This window comes from Helianthus annuus, chromosome 13 (genome assembly GCF_002127325.2).
Source record: "Helianthus annuus cultivar XRQ/B chromosome 13, HanXRQr2.0-SUNRISE, whole genome shotgun sequence".
Lineage (NCBI taxonomy): Eukaryota > Viridiplantae > Streptophyta > Magnoliopsida > Asterales > Asteraceae > Helianthus > Helianthus annuus.
This window is the reverse complement of record NC_035445.2, coordinates 159,409,598-159,429,441: the sequence shown is the minus strand read 5'-3', so window position 1 is coordinate 159,429,441 and position 19,844 is coordinate 159,409,598. Positions and strand designations below refer to the sequence as shown.

The 19,844-nt window shown below is 35.0% G+C and overlaps 1 protein-coding gene across 1 annotated transcript; it reads left to right on the top strand.

The window, feature by feature from the left end:
* Nucleotides 1-642: 642 nt before the first annotated feature.
* Nucleotides 643-9,634, top strand: LOC110900010 (putative E3 ubiquitin-protein ligase XBAT34). The gene is made up of 11 exons (XM_022146914.2): nucleotides 643-1,025; nucleotides 2,521-2,635; nucleotides 3,865-3,945; nucleotides 4,062-4,150; nucleotides 4,679-4,770; nucleotides 5,356-5,437; nucleotides 6,753-6,852; nucleotides 6,946-6,996; nucleotides 7,512-7,597; nucleotides 7,890-8,460; nucleotides 9,347-9,634. Exons 1-10 carry the CDS (start codon nucleotides 924-926, stop codon nucleotides 8,457-8,459), a joined length of 1,368 nt encoding a protein of 455 aa, XP_022002606.1. The 5' UTR covers nucleotides 643-923; the 3' UTR covers nucleotide 8,460; nucleotides 9,347-9,634.
* Nucleotides 9,635-19,844: the final 10,210 nt, after the last annotated feature.

The following is a 19,844-nucleotide window of genomic DNA, read 5'->3' as shown; positions in this document are numbered from 1 at the left end:
CTTGATTTTAAAAATAAAAACTAATACCTAGCTCCCAAAATTTAGTTTTTTAAAATATTATTCAATACTTCAAAAGAAAATATTCAAAACAAGTTCAACCTAATACATTTCAAGCCAAAATCACGTTTAACAACGCAAAATAAGTTTTATATTTCAAGTAAATACAATATTTGTTCATTAGCACAACAATCAACCTTTAAATATATCATAGATATCAAACTAGAAGCCTAAATACATGTAAATAATAATCATTTTTTTGTAATATATTATACGTATATAAAAATAAAATATATTATAAGTAAAATAATTCGAGCTAAGCCGAGTCTAGCTACCAAGCGAGCCAAACCGTGCCAATTTGGCTCGTCAGTGTCACGAGCCGAGCTAGACTCACTTTCTAACCGAGCCGCCGGTTCAGCTCACTTTCAAACCGAGCCATATCAAGCGAGCCTTTTCCGAGTTAAAACACTCATATTAGACACTCGGTCAACCAACTAGCACGCCTAGCGACTTCTACAACATTTCCAATCAATCGTTATGAATAGAACTTTCTTTTTGCTTTTCTTGTTTATAATCGGGTGGAGGTTGTTACGATTAATTTAATGACACCCATAAAATGGCCCCATAATCATGACAATTTATTGCCATAACTTTCAACAAGTAACCACATTGATAAGAGACTATGATGAAGTAAGCATAAATCAACACGAAAAACCCCAACCGTCTTGACCAAATTCTCATCGGTGACACATATACGCTACGCGGAAGAAGGATTGACTGACTATTCACCACGAAAATTACACAATTCATATACAATTTTCTTGCAGAAAAGTATAACCCAATTCACCTAGAAAACCCACAGAAATCAAGCCCTAATTTCAATTTCATCACTACAAAAACCCTAATTTTCTAAATTGTTGTAAAAAATGGGTTTACAGCAATCAAAGGACGAGCTTTTGTATCAACAAGTGAGTAATGGCACCACTGAAGGGGTCAGAAAGCTTCGAAGCGAAGGTGCTGGCCTTGAGGTATGTATAAGTCTCGATTTGGTTTATAAATTTCGAGTTTTGTAGTTGAAATTGGGAACTAATTTGGAGGGGGGGGGGGTTGTAGAATTTGTTTCTTGTAGTTAAGTTGGTGGGATCATGGTTGCAAAAGTCGCTAGGCGCTCCCAGGTCGGTCGACCGGGGAGTTGAGAGTACTCGGCATAGGCGGATAGTACTCGGACATGTTAAATTATAAAGAAATTAGTTTTCGAAAATTCAATATATATCTAATAACATAAATTTACTAATATTTATAACAAAATACGTGAGAATGGTACTCATTATTTAATATGATAGTCATATAAATTATGTTTTATTAGTTTTTAAGTCAAACTCGGCCCCAATTGACCTACTAGATCCGATTTTGGCCGAGTTTGACCGCGTTTGATCGATTTCGAGTAATTAGGCGGAGTTAGAGAAAGTCGCATCGGCAACCTACCATGTAGCGACTACTCGGGGAGTACTCGGCCTTGGAAACCTTGTTTTACAACCATGGGTGGGATCAGTTTGTTGTTTTTAGGTTTATGGTTTATGGTATTGATATGATCCATTGTATTTGGGTATTGATGTGGGTTTTGTTGCAAATTAATATTGGTGTTGTTTTTATGTGTAGTCATTGTTGTAAAAATCACTGGTACCCTGGGTACCGACGAACGATCATTCGTAATTAACAAGGATTAATCGGAATTAATTTGATTGCAATTTTTATATGTAATTTTCAACCTTATATATATACACCAAATATACAAAATTTTTGAAAATTTTATATACAAAATTTATGAAAATTTTATATATAGTTTTTCAATCTTACATATATAGAGGCCGGTTATTGTACAAAATGCCTTAACGTACGCTGCGTACGAGACTCAGTATCAACATGCGAAATTTGGTTTATAACATGCTATTTCATTTTTTTTACATGCGATTTCACTTTTTTTATGTACATGCGATTTTGTATTTTTTTGGAACATGCGATTTCCCTTTTTTTATGTACATGCGATTTTCAGTTTTTTTGAAACATGCGATTTTCATTTTTTTGTAACATAACGTGCAATTTTTCCATCCCGTACGCAGCGTACGTTAAGGCATATTGTACGATACACTTTTTCAGTTTTTCTATGTATATACACAAAATTTTTCAAAGTTTTATATACAAGTTTTTCAAATACTTCAAAAATTTTGACCAAATATGACCGAAATTTGACAGAGTTTATCCGATTTTGACTGCCTTTGATGGATTACGGATTTTAGATCCAACTAGGTGAAATTTAATCAATAAACCACCGATTACTGATTAATCGGCGGCGATTAATCCCAATTTATACCACACTGTGTGTGGTAGTACGCCTTCGGAGTTTTAATTTTGTGGACTGTTTCTCTTGAAAAGTAACATTTTGAATTTAAATAAGCAATCCCAAACACCCTTAGTGGTGAAGTTGTGTATAACCATATATTTAAACTATTGTTTTTGGTGCAGTGGACGGATAAGGAAGGAAAGACTCCTCTGATATTGGCTTCCATGACTCCACAAAAGTACGATGTTGCGAAAACATTGATAGAATTTGGTGCAAATGTAAACGCCTATCGTCCAGGTGTGCGGCTTTGTGCCCTTTAATGTCTATATATGTTGGTTTCAATTCATCAGTCACAAAGTTAGAAATATCATATGATGTCGTTGGTAAAGTATATGATGCTATTAACAAGGAGCGTTCACGGTTCGGTTCGGTTCGGTTTTATCGTAAAACCATATCCGTAACGTTCGGTTTTTGGAACAAAATTACGTAAGATTCAAAAATACAAAGAATAATCCAAGTTTTAATAATCTTTCTTAGATGTTTACCTTGTAATTTATTATGTTTAACCTTTTTAATTAATATCGTTCACATAAACCTAACTTCTAATCTATTTTTATGTTTTTATTAAGACATTTCTCTTATAATACTTTGAAACTCATTTAATTTTTATTTTTAATTTTGTTATTTCTTGTAGGCAATGGATAAATCATTTCAAGGATAAATAAACATGTTAATGCTTTTATTATAAATACTTAACATTCAAGAATAAAACTAATAATTCCTAAATTAATATATAATAAACATTAAAAAAGTGATTTTTTAGGTTATTCGGTTCGATTTTTTTCGTTTTTTTTGTGCAGTTCGGTTTTTTCGGTTTCGGTTCGGTTCTCTGCTCAGTTAGTAGGGGTGTAAACGAGCCGAGCCGAGCCCGAGCCCGAGCCCGACTAGGCTCGAGCTCGGCTCGTTATGTTTTTATGGAGCTCGAGCTCGAGCTCGGCTCGGTTCGAGCCTACTTCTCTGAGCTCGAGCTCGGCTCGCGAGTAAAACCCAAAGCTCGAGCTCGGCTCGACTCGGCTCGAGCTATTTCGAGAACAACCTCAAATGAGCTAAAAGCTCGGCTCGAGCTCGTTTCAACAGCGATTAAGCGAGACAAAGCTCGGCTCGATCTCGGCTCACCAATGTTATCATCATCATTATTATATTATATATATAAAAAAACTAATTTTTTGTTTAGGCTCGTTTGGGCTCGCGAGCCTAGACAAGCTTTGTATTTCAGGCTTGGGCTCGGGCTCGGGCTCGATAACTAAACGAGCTCTATTTCAGGCTCGAGCTCGGGCTCGGGCTCGTTAAGGCTCGACTCGTTCGAGCTTTTAACCGAGCCGATCACGAGTGGCTCTCGAGCCTCTGGGCTTGTTTACACCCCTACTGCTCACCCCTACAGTATTAATTAAACTTTATCTAATTGTATTGTTTTTTAGTTGCTATGAAAGTTTTTCTGATATCACTTTTTTCAAGAATCTTTTCAGGTCGTCATGCCGGAACCCCTTTGCATCATGCTGCACAAAGTGGCCTATGGCAGATGGTTAATCTACTGCTTTCACACGGTGGTGGGTGCTTGTTAGTTGTTAGTCAAATTGTGCTATGTTGACATCGATCGATCCTGTTACGGGTCGCTTGTTCGTTTATTATCACTTAATACATTATTTACTATCGTAACTTTCAGCTAATGCATTGGCGATGAATGATGACTGTCAAACTGCACTTGATGTCGCAAGAATCAAGGGATATAGTAACATTGTTCGTGCAATTGAGGTACATTGGCATGTCATTTCACACGTGATTGTGACATACACAGAACCTCTTTGTTTTTGTTTTCCACGAATCTTTTCAAGTTTTGATATAGAGTAAAATGCCATTTTCGTCCCTGAGGTTTGGCCAGTTTTGCGACTTTGGTCTAAAGGTTCGTTTTTGCATATCTGGATCCAAAAGGTTTGAAATCTTGCCATTTCTAACTCCATCCATTATTCTCCGTTAAATCAGGGGCATTTCCGTCTTTTTCGCTAACTTAAAGGGCAATTCGGTCTTTTTCACTTTATGTAAAAAGACATAATACCCCTGAAAAAGACCAGATTGCCCTTTAAGTTAACAAAAAAGACGAAAATAACCCTGGTTAACGAGCCGGATGAAAATGGCAACCTTTTGGATTCGGATGCGAAAAAACATACCTTTGGACGAAAGTCGCAAAACTGGCCAAACCTCAGGGACGAAAGTTGCATTTTACTCTTTTAATATATGATAGTGTAATGATCGTATGTTGGGTTTATAATGCGATTCTTTTAGAGCCATCTCTGCTTATTCTCGGGTTGGCTGCACGAGGTATACGGGCCAGGCTTTCTTGAACTTCTTGCTCCTCAACTACTTACTAGAAAAGTGTAAGTGTTGCATTTTATTTGCATTATGCGTTAATGGGTCAATGTGTTGCATTTTATCTGCCGATGGTCCCTGTGGTTTACCAAAATTTTGGATTTGGTCCCTAGCTTTCCAAAAGTACATGGATGGTCCCTGTGGTTTGAACTTTGTAACACATTTAGTCCCCAACCAACAAATCTAAAGGTTTTAAGAGGTCTAAGTTAGAGACTAAATACGTTACAAAGGGCAAACCACAGGGACCATCCATGTACTTTTGGAAAAAGTTGGGGACTAAATGCGTTACAAAGTGCAAACCACAGGGGCCATCCATGTACTTTTGGAAAAAGTTGGGGACTAAATGCGTTACAAAGTGCAAACCACAGGGACCATCCGTGTACTTTTAGAAAGATAGGGACCAAATCAAAAATTTTGGTAAACCATAGGGACCAAATCAAAAATTTTGGTAAACCATAGGGACCATCCATGTGCTTTACTCATTAAGAAAAGACAAAAATGTGTGGGTTGGCCCAACGTGCCCGGCGTGTTCCAACCAATACTAAGTGGTCGGATTATATATGCATTTTTTTAATGAACTGCACTACTTGCAGGTGGGTAGTTATAGTACCATGTGTATCTCGTAAACATACAAAGCCTTTGCAGTTGGAACTTGCTATATATTCTACTTTACAGGTATGTTTGTTTTCAGCTACAAATAACTAGGGGTGTAAACAAGCCCAGAGGCTCGACAACTACTGGTTATCGGCTTGGTTAAAAGCTCGAACAAGCCGAGTCGAGCTTTAACGAGCTCGAGCCTGAAATAGAGCTCGTTTAGTTATCGAGCCCGGGCTCGAGCCTGAAATACAAAACTCGTTTAGGCTCGCGAGCCTAAACGAGCCCAAAAAAAAAACTTATTTATTTTTTATATAATATAATAATAATGATGATAACATTGGCAAGCCGAGCTCAAGCCGATCTTTGGCTCGTTTAAGCGACAATGAAGCGAGCTCGAGTCAAGTTTTTAGCTCGTTTGAGGTTGTTCTTAAAATAGCTCGAGCCGAGCTCGAGCTTTGGGTTTTACTCGCGAGCCGAGCTCAAGCTCAAATTAGTAGGCTCGAATCGAGCCGAGCTCGAGCTCGAGCTTCATAAAAACATGACGAGCCGAGCTCGAGCCCAGTCGAGCTTGGGCTCGGCCCGGCTCGTTTACACCCCTACAAATAACCAAAAATCAAGGATCGCTGGACTTGTTTATCTTCCAACTTTTGACGATAAATTACTACTTGTTAAATAACGGAAAACTACCTAATAAAACTCTCATAGATACATCTAAAAAACCGAAATTGAAAACTTTTCATTATAAAGCTGCAAATTGCTCCCTTTTTGTTGGTGGTTGTTAGGGGTGTTCAAAAAGCTTGCAGCTTGTGGCTCACTCGGAAAAGGCTTGAAAAAAGCTCGGTCGTAAACGAGCCGGCTCGGCTCAGCTCGATTTGTAAATAAGCCAAGCACGAGCTAGGCCTGGCTCGGCTTGTGAGCTGGCTCGAATTATTTTATTTTATATAGATTTGTTTTAATTTTAATTCTAAATGTATTAAATTTAAAAAAAATATATATGTGGGAGGGGTTTGAAGTGTTAACATTTTAAGTTTAATTAATTAACATATAAAAATATGGGAAAATAAATAAAACTTATACTTTTAATATGCCTTTCGATCAGTTAAATACTAGAAACCTAAAAATAATACATACAGATATACGTGTAATTTTTTTTTTATTTTGTTTTTATGTTATCGATATTTATGAAACATATAAAAAAATTTACGAGTCGTCTCGAGCTGGCTCGAACATTTTACGAGCCAAGCTCGAGCTAAACTTTTCAGCTCGATAAACTAAACAAACCGAGGCGAGCTGGCTCGTTTAAGCTCGAGCTCAACCTGGCTCGGCTTGATTACAGCCGTAGACTGGTTGTTTTGAAGTGAGAGTTAAGAGACTGTAAATTGTGAATGAACAGGATGCTAAACCGCGCACGATTATGGCACTATGGAAGGCTAACATGGATGAATCGAATCTTAACCAGCCCAATCCTACAGTGATCATTTCTAGTTCCAAGAGTAATTTCTCAACACATTTCTATTTGATTTACTTGTTCATGTAAGCTGGTATTTAACTGTTTTACGTTATCTGTTTGTCTTTTATGTGTATAGTCCCAAAACGTTGGAGGCGGAAAAGAGGCATATTGCACTCCCAAGTTAAGCGTAAGTTTATTAAGTTAAAGTTATCTTAAACTTCCCACACGCACAAAGAAATATCATTTTAGTTAAAATGTTCATTTTAATTTATCTGCATTTTAAATGATTAAATAATTCCCTCATAATTTTTTGTATTTTATACTTCTTTGTTTGTTGAAGACTTTTATATAGGTAATAGGTTTAAGTTGACTTTTTTAATTATTTATTATTGTATCCTTTTAATTTCTTTTGCAATTATTAATAATATGTTCCGACATTGTTAACAAAATAAAAAAAAGATAAAAAAATAAAAACCCTTACCATAAAATCAAGCATTTTTTCTCTTTAATTTTAGTATAGTCTTGCTATACTTCTAAAAAAATCGACTTCTTTTAAAAAGTTGATGTGCTGTGCGAATATCATGCTTAATTATGTATATGCGAAAATATAAATAGGTTGCGTCATTATCATATAAGTTGCGTAATTATTATTAGAAGTTGCGTAATTATGTTTATGTATGTGCGTTTACTTTTTTCATACAGAGTCACGCATCAAACTTGCACCAGTTAACGAAAATCAAAAGCAGCAATTTAAGCAGTTTTGCAATGCTTGCAAAGGAATTCCTCAGGTATTATCGTCTGCTTGATCCATTCCTAACCTTCATATATACACAATGCTAACCAACTGGGGTAGCCCAGTTGGCCACCAACACCCACCTCTTCCCAGAGGTACCGGGTTCGAGTCTTGGAGTGGCATATGTCGCCCAGGGTAAGAACTCGGCATGGGGAATTCACCGCGGAGCTAGCTTGGTCGGGTTGCGGCTCCCGGAGTGGGATCACTCCAGCGGTTGGGAGGACCGTGCACTACCCCCCCCCCCCCCCACAATGCTTAAATACACACACATCTTTAACGCATTGCAGGTTACGCATCCCGCAATTACATTTAACAACCAAGGCTCTAACGTTGGACCGCCTGCCCAAACAACACCAGAGGTTCGTGAGTCGGCTCTGCCTGTTAATGCCGCCTTCCAATCTGGCTCGGAAGTGAGGCCCACGGCTCCTAACGCCTACACCGCCTCTGGCTCAGCCTCAACCATCACCACCCAAAACGGTGAAACTGCAGCCCCTATCAGTTATCATCCCCACTCGGATACCAACACTTATTCTCAAATTGTACCGACCGCACCTATTAATATTGTTACACCACCCTCGGTCCCATCAGCACCACTATTGCCAGAAATGATGGATGATGGTCCGGTTCACTACCCATCAATTGATTCCAACCCTAATGATCAATCTGAGAAGGAGAAAAATGATAATGATTCTTCATCGTGTGTTATATGTTTGGATGCACCGGTTGAGGGAGCGTGCATTCCTTGTGGTCACATGGCTGGATGTATGACATGTTTGAATGAAATCAAGGATAAGAATTGGGGTTGCCCTGTTTGTCGAACCAAGATTGAACAAGTCGTGCGGCTTTATGCTGTTTAAGGTAAAATATTGATCTGATTTACTGGACTGTGAGTTTTCTTTACCATTCAAGAAAAGTTCAAACCATCGGTTTGGTTGTGGCCTGTTGGTGTTTCACTAAACCAAACCGAACCGAACTGAACCGTGAAACCATTTGTATGGTCAACTTTCACTCGATTAATCTTGTATAGAGGTGGCAAAATAAGCAGGCTGGATGGGTTAGGAAACGGGTCAAAATTGGTTTATGTCAAAACGGGTAATATATTAATGCGGGTCGAAACCAAACCGGTTCAGGTTGGGTTGGCTCTTCAGTGGCAAAGGTTGAGAATTCCAAAAATTTCTATAAAGCCGGGGGTTCGAAAACGTATATACCCAAAAATTTCTATACGAAAACTACATACTCTTCACTACTGAACGAAATGTTCGGGGGGTCGGCCGCCCCCTCCTGCCCCTTAAAAGCTTCACCCATGCTCTTTCCAACACTTTTTTTCCATTTTCCGTCTTTTTAATAATGAACTGATCCAAACCAAAATTGACCGGTGTGGTTTATCGAATCGAATAACAAATTTTCGAATTACTCAAATCGAAGTTTTCGAATAATTTTATGTTTTGCTTGAATTCCGATTAAAAACTGGTCAATTCGTTCGAAGAAATTCGTTTTGATTTAAATACATTTAAAAATTTAAATTCATTATTTTCATTTTTGGGACTTAGATTAATTTTATAATTTGAGTTCGAATTTCGAATCGAATCAATATAAAATTATAAATTCGTATTCGATCTACTGGACTCAAATTCGAATTCTTGACAACCGATTCGAATTCTTAATAATCAAATTGTATTGAGTCATATTTCGATTGCGAATCGAATTCTAAACACCCCTAGGTGCCGTGTGTATGCAATTGTAGGAACCGGTGAAAATAATATATGGCTGCTGTTGAAGAAGTGGAAAATGTTGAAGCTGATCAATATTTCTATAACCTTTAAAAGTTTTGGCATGTTAATGAAGTAAGCTCCATGTTGTCTTTCCTTTTTGTGATTATGAACACTCCAAAGGGTAAGAATTAAGAACTATGTGCTAATATCTCTGGACTTTGGAACACATCCTTTGCTCTGTCCTGTCTTAAAAATGAGTAAAACAAGTAAATATTGTGTATATGAGTTAAATATTAATAAAATTGTGGTATTTATGTGAACATGTTCTTCAAGGTTGTTCTACATGCTTAGTACTATGTTTGTGAAGTGTAAAACTTTTCTGAAAATCACATCTCATGCAAGAATACATTTCAACCTTTGAATTATTTTACAAATCATGATTATTTCGTAACCAAGTCATAAATTTAGACTCCTTTTGACACTTTTTTTTTAATGGCAAATTTGGATCACTGACGTTTCACTGGGGTATCTTCGTGTCATCAGTGGAATCGATTATATCCATTTTCACTAGACAATAATGCTTATACGCCAACTCAGAATAAAACCCAATAAAGAAAAACCTCATTGTTAGAATCAATTCACGACCTAATAATAATGCCACGGGCCTCCTTTTGACACTTTTATTTAACCTCTTCAAATTTTAATTCACAACACATATTACGATAGTATACAAAGTACAATTAAACTTAAAACAAAAGATCAAATACAAATACCTTTATCATACAAAACATAGGAATATGGTGAAAATGTAAAAAAAAAAAACGCGATAACATTTTCGTAATTATTTACTCGTAGAGTAATTATCAGAATTACTCTACAAATGATCTTGAGGGTAATTTTGATCTTGTAGAGTAATTTTGTAAAATGTTCTTGTAGGGTAATTTTGATCTTGTAGAGTAATTTTGTAGAGTATCATAATTACTCTACAAATGATCTTGTATGGTAATTTTGATCTTGTATGGTAATTTTGAATTGTATGTTGTTTGATAAACTTGCAGAGTAATTTTGACACTTGTAGAGTAATTTTGATAATTACCTTACAAGATCATTTTTAGAGTAATTTTGATAATTACCCTACGAACAAATAATTACGAAAATATCACCGCGTTTTTTCAGTTTTTTCATGTGTTTTGTACGCGTTATAGGATAAATCACTTTGTATGTGAACTTAACCCTTAAACTGAATGTTACTTTTGTTTCACTAGGCCACAGTTCATGGTATGATTAGAACATGTGAAGTATATATTAATTTTTCTAGCCGGGGGTACAAGCGGTTGAAGCTGATAGTACAAGCGATTTAAGACTGTCAGAAAACCCCTTACAATTCTCTAATTTATAATTATATTATAATATAATATAAAATTAGATTTTTCTGATAGATTTTAGTTTCTTCAAACCAAAAGTCTTGTAATATAAACATCATCGCATGTGATGTAACTCAAATAAAATTATAACATTTTTAAAATATATATATTCAAACCAAAAGTCTTGTAATATAAACACCATCACATGTGATCTAAAACATATGAAAAATAATAATTATGTTTTGTATAAATAAAAAGCTGTTGATTATTTATAAAGATTCAAAGTAATATAAAAGGGTTAAACACTATATAATTATAGTCGTTTCAATATATAATTATCATAACTCATAACTAGCACTCCACTGAAAATAGAAAAAAATATATTATTATAACTAACTTATACGACACTAAAATTAACTTATAAAAACAATTAAGTTATCTTACACACTATATGTACTTAATGGGGAGCCAAATTTAACCAATCACATACCTTCATATTTGAATCATACACGACTTGCTCGATGATCTTTCGCATAGCTTGGACAAAGAAGCCCTCTAGGAGACCCGACGTCCATTGCCACAATCTCCTTCGTTACTAAACAAAAAAACCACCACCATCACCATGTCTTGCAAGTCAGCAATGCCGGCCGACTCTTCGGGCATACTCCATATTCTATTGCATCTTATCAATCGACGAATTGTTCAGCCATGATACGGGAAACATCTTAAGCGCCATTTTCCCATCTTTATGATGTTTCGCATTGTCCTAATTCATAAATTCATGATTCTAAGACTGTACAAAAATTGTCAAGTTTAATAAAAAAAAAAGATGAGAGAGAAAATAGGCATTAATTAATTAGACAAATAAATCATCTAATAACTTCCATCTATCAATGACACTTGATTGGAAAAGAGAAAAGACAAAACTATAATTATAACTCTTATAAAACACTACAATTAATATTGGTGATCAATATTATTTCATGAATGGTTGGCAAAATATCGTTAAAGATTTGGATTTGGATGTTCTTTGTTTTTTGGTATTTGAATATGTCAGAAACAATAAGTTTAACCTATCTTATTACCACCAAAACCCTTTAAGCAGTATTTACAACCTGCTTTTTGCAAGTCAATTGATCAACCATTCTCTACCCATTTTATAAGTATTTCATAAAGAAGTCTTATTGATAAAATACTTAATTTCCTTTTCTAAGATAGGCAGTATAATGATAATTTTTTATAAATTTAGTTTATATAATCAGGTGCTACCTTTGGCTTTTGGGATAAAATATTTCTGAACTCTTCATGTTCATACTATAGCTATTCTAAAAGTGTCTAAAGATCACACATGGAAAGTTAACGTTTCGAAAATTGGTCCGAGTTATTGCTTCACAGATGGATGGAGTAAATTTTTCTTTGACATTCGGTTAGACTTTGGTGATATTATTTGTTTTGAAATGCAAGACAACATGCTATTTAACATCTAACATATTTGATAAGTCAGGACGTCAATATGTTCTAAAATCTCCCAAATCCGACTTAGTAACTTATGGAAATATTACCAAGCAGTATAAGAAATCCAACTTGATAATTCACCAATTACACCATTTTTTGAAACAATTGTTTCTTCTAATTTGCTAAGAGTTCAATAGAATAATTTTCGTGTAAATAATATTTTATTTACCAATTAATCAAATGAATAACTGATTAAATCTTTTGATTTTATTAGATTATTCCTGAAGAAAATGCAATCTTAGCTGGTTTAGATGAATCTTTGAGAATTATTATTAAATTTATAGATGGTCACGAATGGGCTATGGAAATTCAAGCATTAAAAATGAGCCTACAAAAAATGTATCAACTTTTCTAATTTATTTGTTTATATAGATTTTTATAGAGAAACTTTATATATCTTTATAATGCCAATGCTTATTATTCGCCTATTATTTTTAACTTTAGGTTTTATGTTATTGGTTGGGACAAGTTGATAAAAGATGAAGGCTTTTCAATCGGAGAAAGGTGCATCTTTAAGTGGTTTGAACGTGTTGGAAAGTTTATACTTGCACCTTTCGAAGAACCACTTAGCAATGACTCAAATTAAGATTTTGTGTTAATTGATATGGATTTTGATTGTTATGGTGTTGAGGTTGTTTTCATTTTCAAGTTATTGTTATATCTATTTTTTGTCCATTTTGTTGTTCATAATTTTTTTTAAATAATATATATTTTTATAATATATACGTATACATTTATGTAATCTAAATTAGTTTTCAACTAAATAGGTAGGTATACAAAATGATCATAAACTAAAGGTTGCAGAACAGATAATTAAGAAGTTGCAAAGTAATTTATCATTCAACTATATGAATGGGTGTTGATATCAAACTTCTTCTCTATCTTGATATCGCCTAAAAGCACGATCTTTTTATGTATACAAGTAAGTTATCATAAATATTAATCAAATGTGTAAAATTATAATCCATATAAATATCACATTCATCTACTAAAATTATTGATGAAAAATAATAATCATTATTATTATTGTTATGTAATTTTAAATTAATACTATAGGATGGGTGACAAACAATAAATAGAAAAAAGGCAAATAAATAAAAAAAAACAATTTAATTATTATTATAATAATATAACAATATAATTACTTTAGATTTAACTCAATGAATTCCGTTTTTTGTATGATTTTTTATTTTTGTTTCCAAATATAAAATATCACGCAATCAATTCCATATTTGTAGAATTATATCTATTTTTACTCTTAAAAATCATACCAAGTTTATCTATATCTTCAAATGATCTAACTAACAATAGCAAAATTAGAAATGTACTAAAATATCATCAATTTTAATACCCACATGTCAATCTCTTAAATTTCATTGTTATAACGTTTTTTCAAAAAAAATCAACCAATATCATATAACTAAAATAACATATATTTTTATTAATCATTGTCAATAAAAAACAATAAATACGTATATTACTTTTTCATTTATTTTTATATAAATATATAATTTCTTATCAATGATCATAATACAACCTTAAATTTTTGTATTATTTACGTTGTTTAAAGATATATATTTGTATTCACATTAACATAACTCAATTAATATTATTTTTTTATATGTACATGTTAATGAATTTATATAATATTTTATATGTTTTTTCATTATAAACCTGTCCCTTATATATTGATTAGGAAAAACTTATATTTTTTTAGTATTTATAAGTTATTCGTTATAAATATGTCAGTTAAAAAAATTGTCAAAGTTTTCGAAAATCAAAAATATATTTAATATCAATTTTCCAAAAATAACCATAAATACAATCAAGTTTTTCATTTTACTAATTCTCTTCTAAGACCATATGTAATGGGGCTTTATAAGGGCATGAAAGATTTTGATAATGCCCTTACACCATTACTCATGGGCATTATAGGGGCATGAAGAGTGAGGGGCATTTCTATAATAATGCCCAAAGAGAAGAAAAATAATGGAAAGTAATAAATGAAATGGGCATTAACCATTACACCTTTTTTAAAAGGCATTATGATGATGTGGTGAAAAATGCCCCTTAGTGGACATTAACCATTACCTATGGTCTAATATATCAATTTTAATCTAACAACTTCCTAAATTAAAACTTTATTATAATATATGTTCAAAGTTGTTCCAAATGCACACATCATAAGAGAAAGTCTGTCTTTGAGCGTGAAGTTGAGATGGTGTGAATTTACATTTTTTTTTTACTATAATCTTAAAGTACTCTATTATTTTATTGCTTCCAATTTATATTTTGTTCGATTCATATATAACAAAGTTTTTTATTAAATTTTGTATATGTCAAGGGATGAATTTATCATAAAGACTCATTTGAGAAACATATATGACCTTTGGCAAATCATGAAGGTTTTTATGAATCTATATAAAAAATTTGTACCAAATTATTTTATAGAAATTAATTATGTTCTTATTTTAAAATTTATACACCCTCAATTCGTTGTGATAGTTGGTATTATTAAGGCTATAGATAAGCATTTTGGTTGGCACTATATGGAGTATCCTAAATTTTAATTGAGGCGGATACAGATCTTATAGACTGTGTGGGCATGGAGGAGCATTTGTTTCATGTGTGCAACAATCATGATTGTGATGAAAGGGTTACATATCCAGTTGCAAGGTATTATGAGCCTATTTTTATCTATTTTAATAATTATATTTATTAAAATATAAACGATTTGTATATATTATTTAATTTAACTAGATTCAAAATAAAAGTTCAAGTGGAAGACATTAGTGATGATGTTCCAATAATATTATTTCATCCTCTGGCTGATGAAATTATTGAAAAAATTGTTCTCAAGTCTGCCGACCAGTTGCTTCAAGAAAACACAACATCTGTATGTATAAGTAATTTTTACTTCACCTTATATTTTTGTCATTACATTTAAATTTTTGGTTATATTAATATAATCATAAAATATTATGATTCACAGGATGTTGAAGAAAGTTAGCTTTCTTGTGGATTTAAACAAGTTCATTGGAAAGATGTTTGCTTTTAAAATTGAGATAACAACTTATAATATGACTAACTTTGATGAAATGTATTTGTTACAAACATGACCGATGATGAGTCAATTATTAATGAGCTCAAAGAAAAGATGAAGATTACTGAGTTATTTTTTATAAAAATAGATGATTCATATTAATACATTAATATTTACAATTTATGTAATTCTATTATTAGTAACTTAATTTTGACATTTGTCTCAGGGAAACAATAAAGAATTCATCAAAAGAAAAAGTCATATTCCAAGCGTTAAGAACGATGATGCTAATACCAGTTTTGATATCAATAAAATCAACAAGCGTAAACTGGTTGACGTCTACAACTCTTCAACTCCAAGTAACGTCAAGGATCTGGAGAAAGTTAGAAAGAAAGAGACTTAGCTCTTATCTCGATGAATTCAAAGCAGTTTTTATGATTTTTACGTTTTAAACATTGGTTTTTTTGAATATTTCAGTTTGTTTGACGTGGTTGTTTGATCTTTATATGCTTTTTTTATATATGAATAAATCTATCCTTTTTTAACCAATATTTTTTTTCCTTTTAACTTAATCAACTTATCATTTGACATTAATGGATGAGTCTTAATAAAAGAAAAAAGAAAACAAAATACATATAATTTCCTAAAACACGTTGTTTATAATATGTTTATGAATTTTATTAGCAGAAAATTCAAGTAAAAGCATAATATAATATAATTTAAAAACAAACAGTATAACATTTTGTATGGGTGTAGGAAATATTTTTATACTGCGATCTCAGTAAGAATTAAAAGGTTATTAGATTTGCACGAAAACTATGAATACACATGGAGACAAAGTTAGGATACTGATGAAACCGAACAAATAATTATTATGGGGAGGGAAAGAAGATACTAATGAGTTTGAAAATGTTGTTTATGTACTTTTTTATTATTGAAAACTAAATTTTCCTAGCCCGGGATGTTCCCGGGTGATAGCCTAGTTAATATATAAAACACTAAAGTTAACTTGTATACACTTATAATTTACACATTATTTTTAAGATAATATATAAAGAGTAAACTGCGAAATGGTCGCTGAGGTTTGATCATTTTTGTTACTTTAGTCCAAAACTCAAACCTTTTGAATCTGGCTCCCCGTGATTTCAATTTTGTTGTCATTTTCATTCAAAAGTAAAATCTGGTCAGATTTTTCAGTTAAAATCCAATTTTTTTTTTTTTGTATTTTTCATCTCTTTTAATGAAGGGCAAAATTGTCAGATTTTTTTTAATTTGTTATAATAAAACGTTAAAAGTCCATTTTGTTTATCATTAAAAAAGAGAAAAAAGACAAAAAAACTGATAACTTCAAAATCTGATTAGATTTTCGTTTTGAATGAAAATAACAAAAAAATAGAAACCAAACGGACCTAAATTCAAAAGGTTTGAATTTTGAATTAAAATAATAAAAGTGACCAAATCTTATATATGATTTTAACAGATCTGGTCAGGAATGATAAAAGTGTGCATGGTAGTGGAGCGAAGGTGGTCACTGTGGAAGGGAAAGGGTCGTTGTATCCTATTCATTGTATTGGGAGGTCTATCATAGGGAGCACTAAGTTGATCATGTCAGTAAAAAATGTTAGAAGGGTTCTGGATGAGGTGGGACTATCTGAAGTGGGTCTGTCATTTGTCGGGGGGTTGACTTACATGCTCACCTTTAAGGATAAGCTGTCAGCTTCTAGGGGGTTGGAGACATATTCAGAAGCATTTCACAATTTGTTCTCTAGTTTCTATATTTGGAATGGGGAGGATATCCCCTATAATCGGCTCGCTACAATTTATGTTACGGGAGTACCATTTGTCATTCGGGATAATATTCTCTATGATGATATCGGGAGGTTATTTGGTTCCATTGTCCAACAGTCATCTTTTTCATGGCAGCATGAAGATAATTCGGTTGGTTCTGTAATTGTATTAACCAGCCAGGCCTCCAGAATTGAGGAAGCAATAGTAGTTAAGTGGAAGGAAAGGTCTGTGGTTGCATGGGTCTCGGAATTCATCGGGTCAATGTCTCAAGGTAATGAGGACATGGTGGACAAGGATGACTCAGACTTGGAATCCAATTCTAATTCGGATTCGGAAACTGACGATCACTGGATGGAAACGGAGGAAATGGAGGAAGGTGAGATCAGACAAGTGGAGCAAAATGTGTTGGTGGGGCAAGACGTCGGAGGAAGTCCGGCGACAGGGGTTAATGAATTAAATTCGTCCGAGGATGGGGCAGGTATTCCGGTGGCTACTCAACAGTCTGGGGGAGGCAAAAAGTCCCCTAATAAAAATCAAGATATTAATGCCAGTATGGGAAATCCGAATCTGCATGGGGAGGGACATTGGGCGGAGCAAGTGCAAAACCATGAGGTAAGCAATGACAAATCGTGGACCCCAGAGTTGACTAATAACAATGGAAACGGGCCTGAGAATGGTGGGCCTGATGGGAATATTCCTGTAGAGGACTGGGCTCCTGGGGATAATTATTGTGGGCCTAAGAGGCTGGATGGTTCGACTAGTCAGCTGGGAGGTGATGGTGGGCCAACCCCGGCTTTCTGTCTGGGTAAGAGAAGTAGAGCGATCAGAAGCCCTCCGTCCTTGGGCTCCAGTCAAGGCCCAGCCCAACGCCTTTTTGGTATTAGTGAGAAGTCTAGCTCAAGCCCCTTGGACTTAAACTCTCCGATGGGAGAAGTATCTGGAGATAGGGGGAATACTTCGGAGTTGCCAACGATGGTTGTTGATGCCCAGACAGATCAACCTCTGGAGTCGACAGCAGTAGGTCTCGATGACCAGCGGTTGGGTGAATCTGACATCCCTGATCCAGTTCCTGTTGGGGCGGATGTTCCAGAGGAGGTATCGGTTCAGCAAAATATCAGAGAAGAAATTGACGCCACTGTGCGAGTGGGCTCTGTCATTGGGATTGATTTGAACGGTTTTGCGGATGCTACCGAGAAACTAATCATGGAGGAAGGTGTTACAAGCTGTCTCCAATGAATTGCCTGTCCGTTAACTTGAGGGGGGTGCGTGGTGATCGGAAATCAGACTGGATCAGAAGCCTTAAAACTAGCCATGGGGTTCACTTCCTTGCAATTCAGGAAACGAAACTTCAACAGTCTGAGTCTTTCATGTTTAACCGGTTCTGGGGCAGGGCTGAGTACAGGATAGCCGTAGTGGATTCACAAGGGAGGTCAGGGGGTCTGGCATGTCTATGGTGCCCTTCGGTGTTCAGGTGTGTTGATATATCTTATAATAGAAATTTTATTATTGTTTCTGGTTTTCTGGCTCAATCGGGGTGCAGACTGAATCTGGTAAATGTTTACGCCCCTAACGACGCTATGGGTAGGAGGGCTGTCTGGGCAGAGTTGCTAGGTTATAGGAACTCGATGCAGGGCCTGTGGGTATTGATGGGGGACTTCAATGAAGTTAGGGATGCTGGTGAAAGGCTAAATTCTGAGTTCAATGCTTCAAATGCAGAGGCGTTTAACCAATTTATTTTATCGGCCGGCTTGGTTGAGTACAATATGGGGGGTGGAAATTTTACCTACATATCGGATAATGGGAGGAAGCTTAGCAAACTTGATCGGTTCCTAGTATGCCTAGGGTTTAGAGAGAGGTGGCCAAATGCAAACGTTGTTGCATTGGCTCGGGAGGCCTCGGACCATAGGCCCATTGTTCTATCTACTACCCAATCGGACTTCGGACATATTCCGTTTCGGTTTTTTAACTCTTGGTTCGAATATCCGGGCTTCCTTGAATTTGTTATGCAAAAATGTGGGGCGTTTCAGTTTTCGGGGCCGGGGGATCTTGCATTGGCTATAAAGCTGAGATGGTTAAAAGATAACATTAAAGCTTGGCTGAAACTTGAAAGGGATAGGCAAGAGGGGTTATATCGGGTTAAAAAGGATCGATTGGCTGCTATTGAGAATTTGGCGGAGGTTAGGAGTCTTGCGGTTGAGGAGTTAGCGGAGAGGGGAGATTGTAAAAGCTTTCTAGCTGAGTTTGACAGGAGGAGAAACCAAGATCTACGCCAAAAATCCAGGTTGAAGTGGGCCGTTGACGGGGATGAAAACTCAGGTTACTTCCACTTTGTTATTAACTCCAATATTAGCTCTAATCGCCTTAATGGTTTGTTGATAGATGGTGATTGGATTACAAATCCCCTTGCCATAAAAGAGGCTCTCTTTGAATTTTTTAAGTCCCAATTCTCGGAGCCGATGCCTGTTAGACCAGAGATGGCCTGTCCGGGTATTGCCACCTTGTCGGATTCTGAGGCGGTAGATCTGGAACGTCCTTTCAGTGAAGAGGAAATTAAAGCTGCGGTTTGGGAGTGTGAAGGCGATCGTGCTCCAGGGCCGGATGGGTTCAACTTCATGTTTATTAAGAGATGTTGGGAAGGTCTTCGGGTGGATATTGTTAATCTATTTAACAAATTCTATATGGACGGGTCCATCAGTAAGAGCTGTACCTCTTCATTTATCGCTTTAATTCCGAAAGTCAAAGACCCTTCCAGTCCGGCAAATTATCGACCCATAAGTCTGATTGGTATTATCAACAAAGTTATCTCTAAGGTGCTTGTAA

Coding starts and splice junctions, on each gene's coding strand:
- LOC110900010 (XM_022146914.2), top strand. CDS start 924: ATGGGTTTACAGCAATCAAAGGACGAGCTTTTGTATCAACAAGTGAGT. Junction 2,636..3,864: donor TGTAAACGCCTATCGTCCAG/GTGTGCGGCTTT, acceptor GAATCTTTTCAG/GTCGTCATGCCGGAACCCCT. Junction 4,151..4,678: donor ACATTGTTCGTGCAATTGAG/GTACATTGGCAT, acceptor CGATTCTTTTAG/AGCCATCTCTGCTTATTCTC.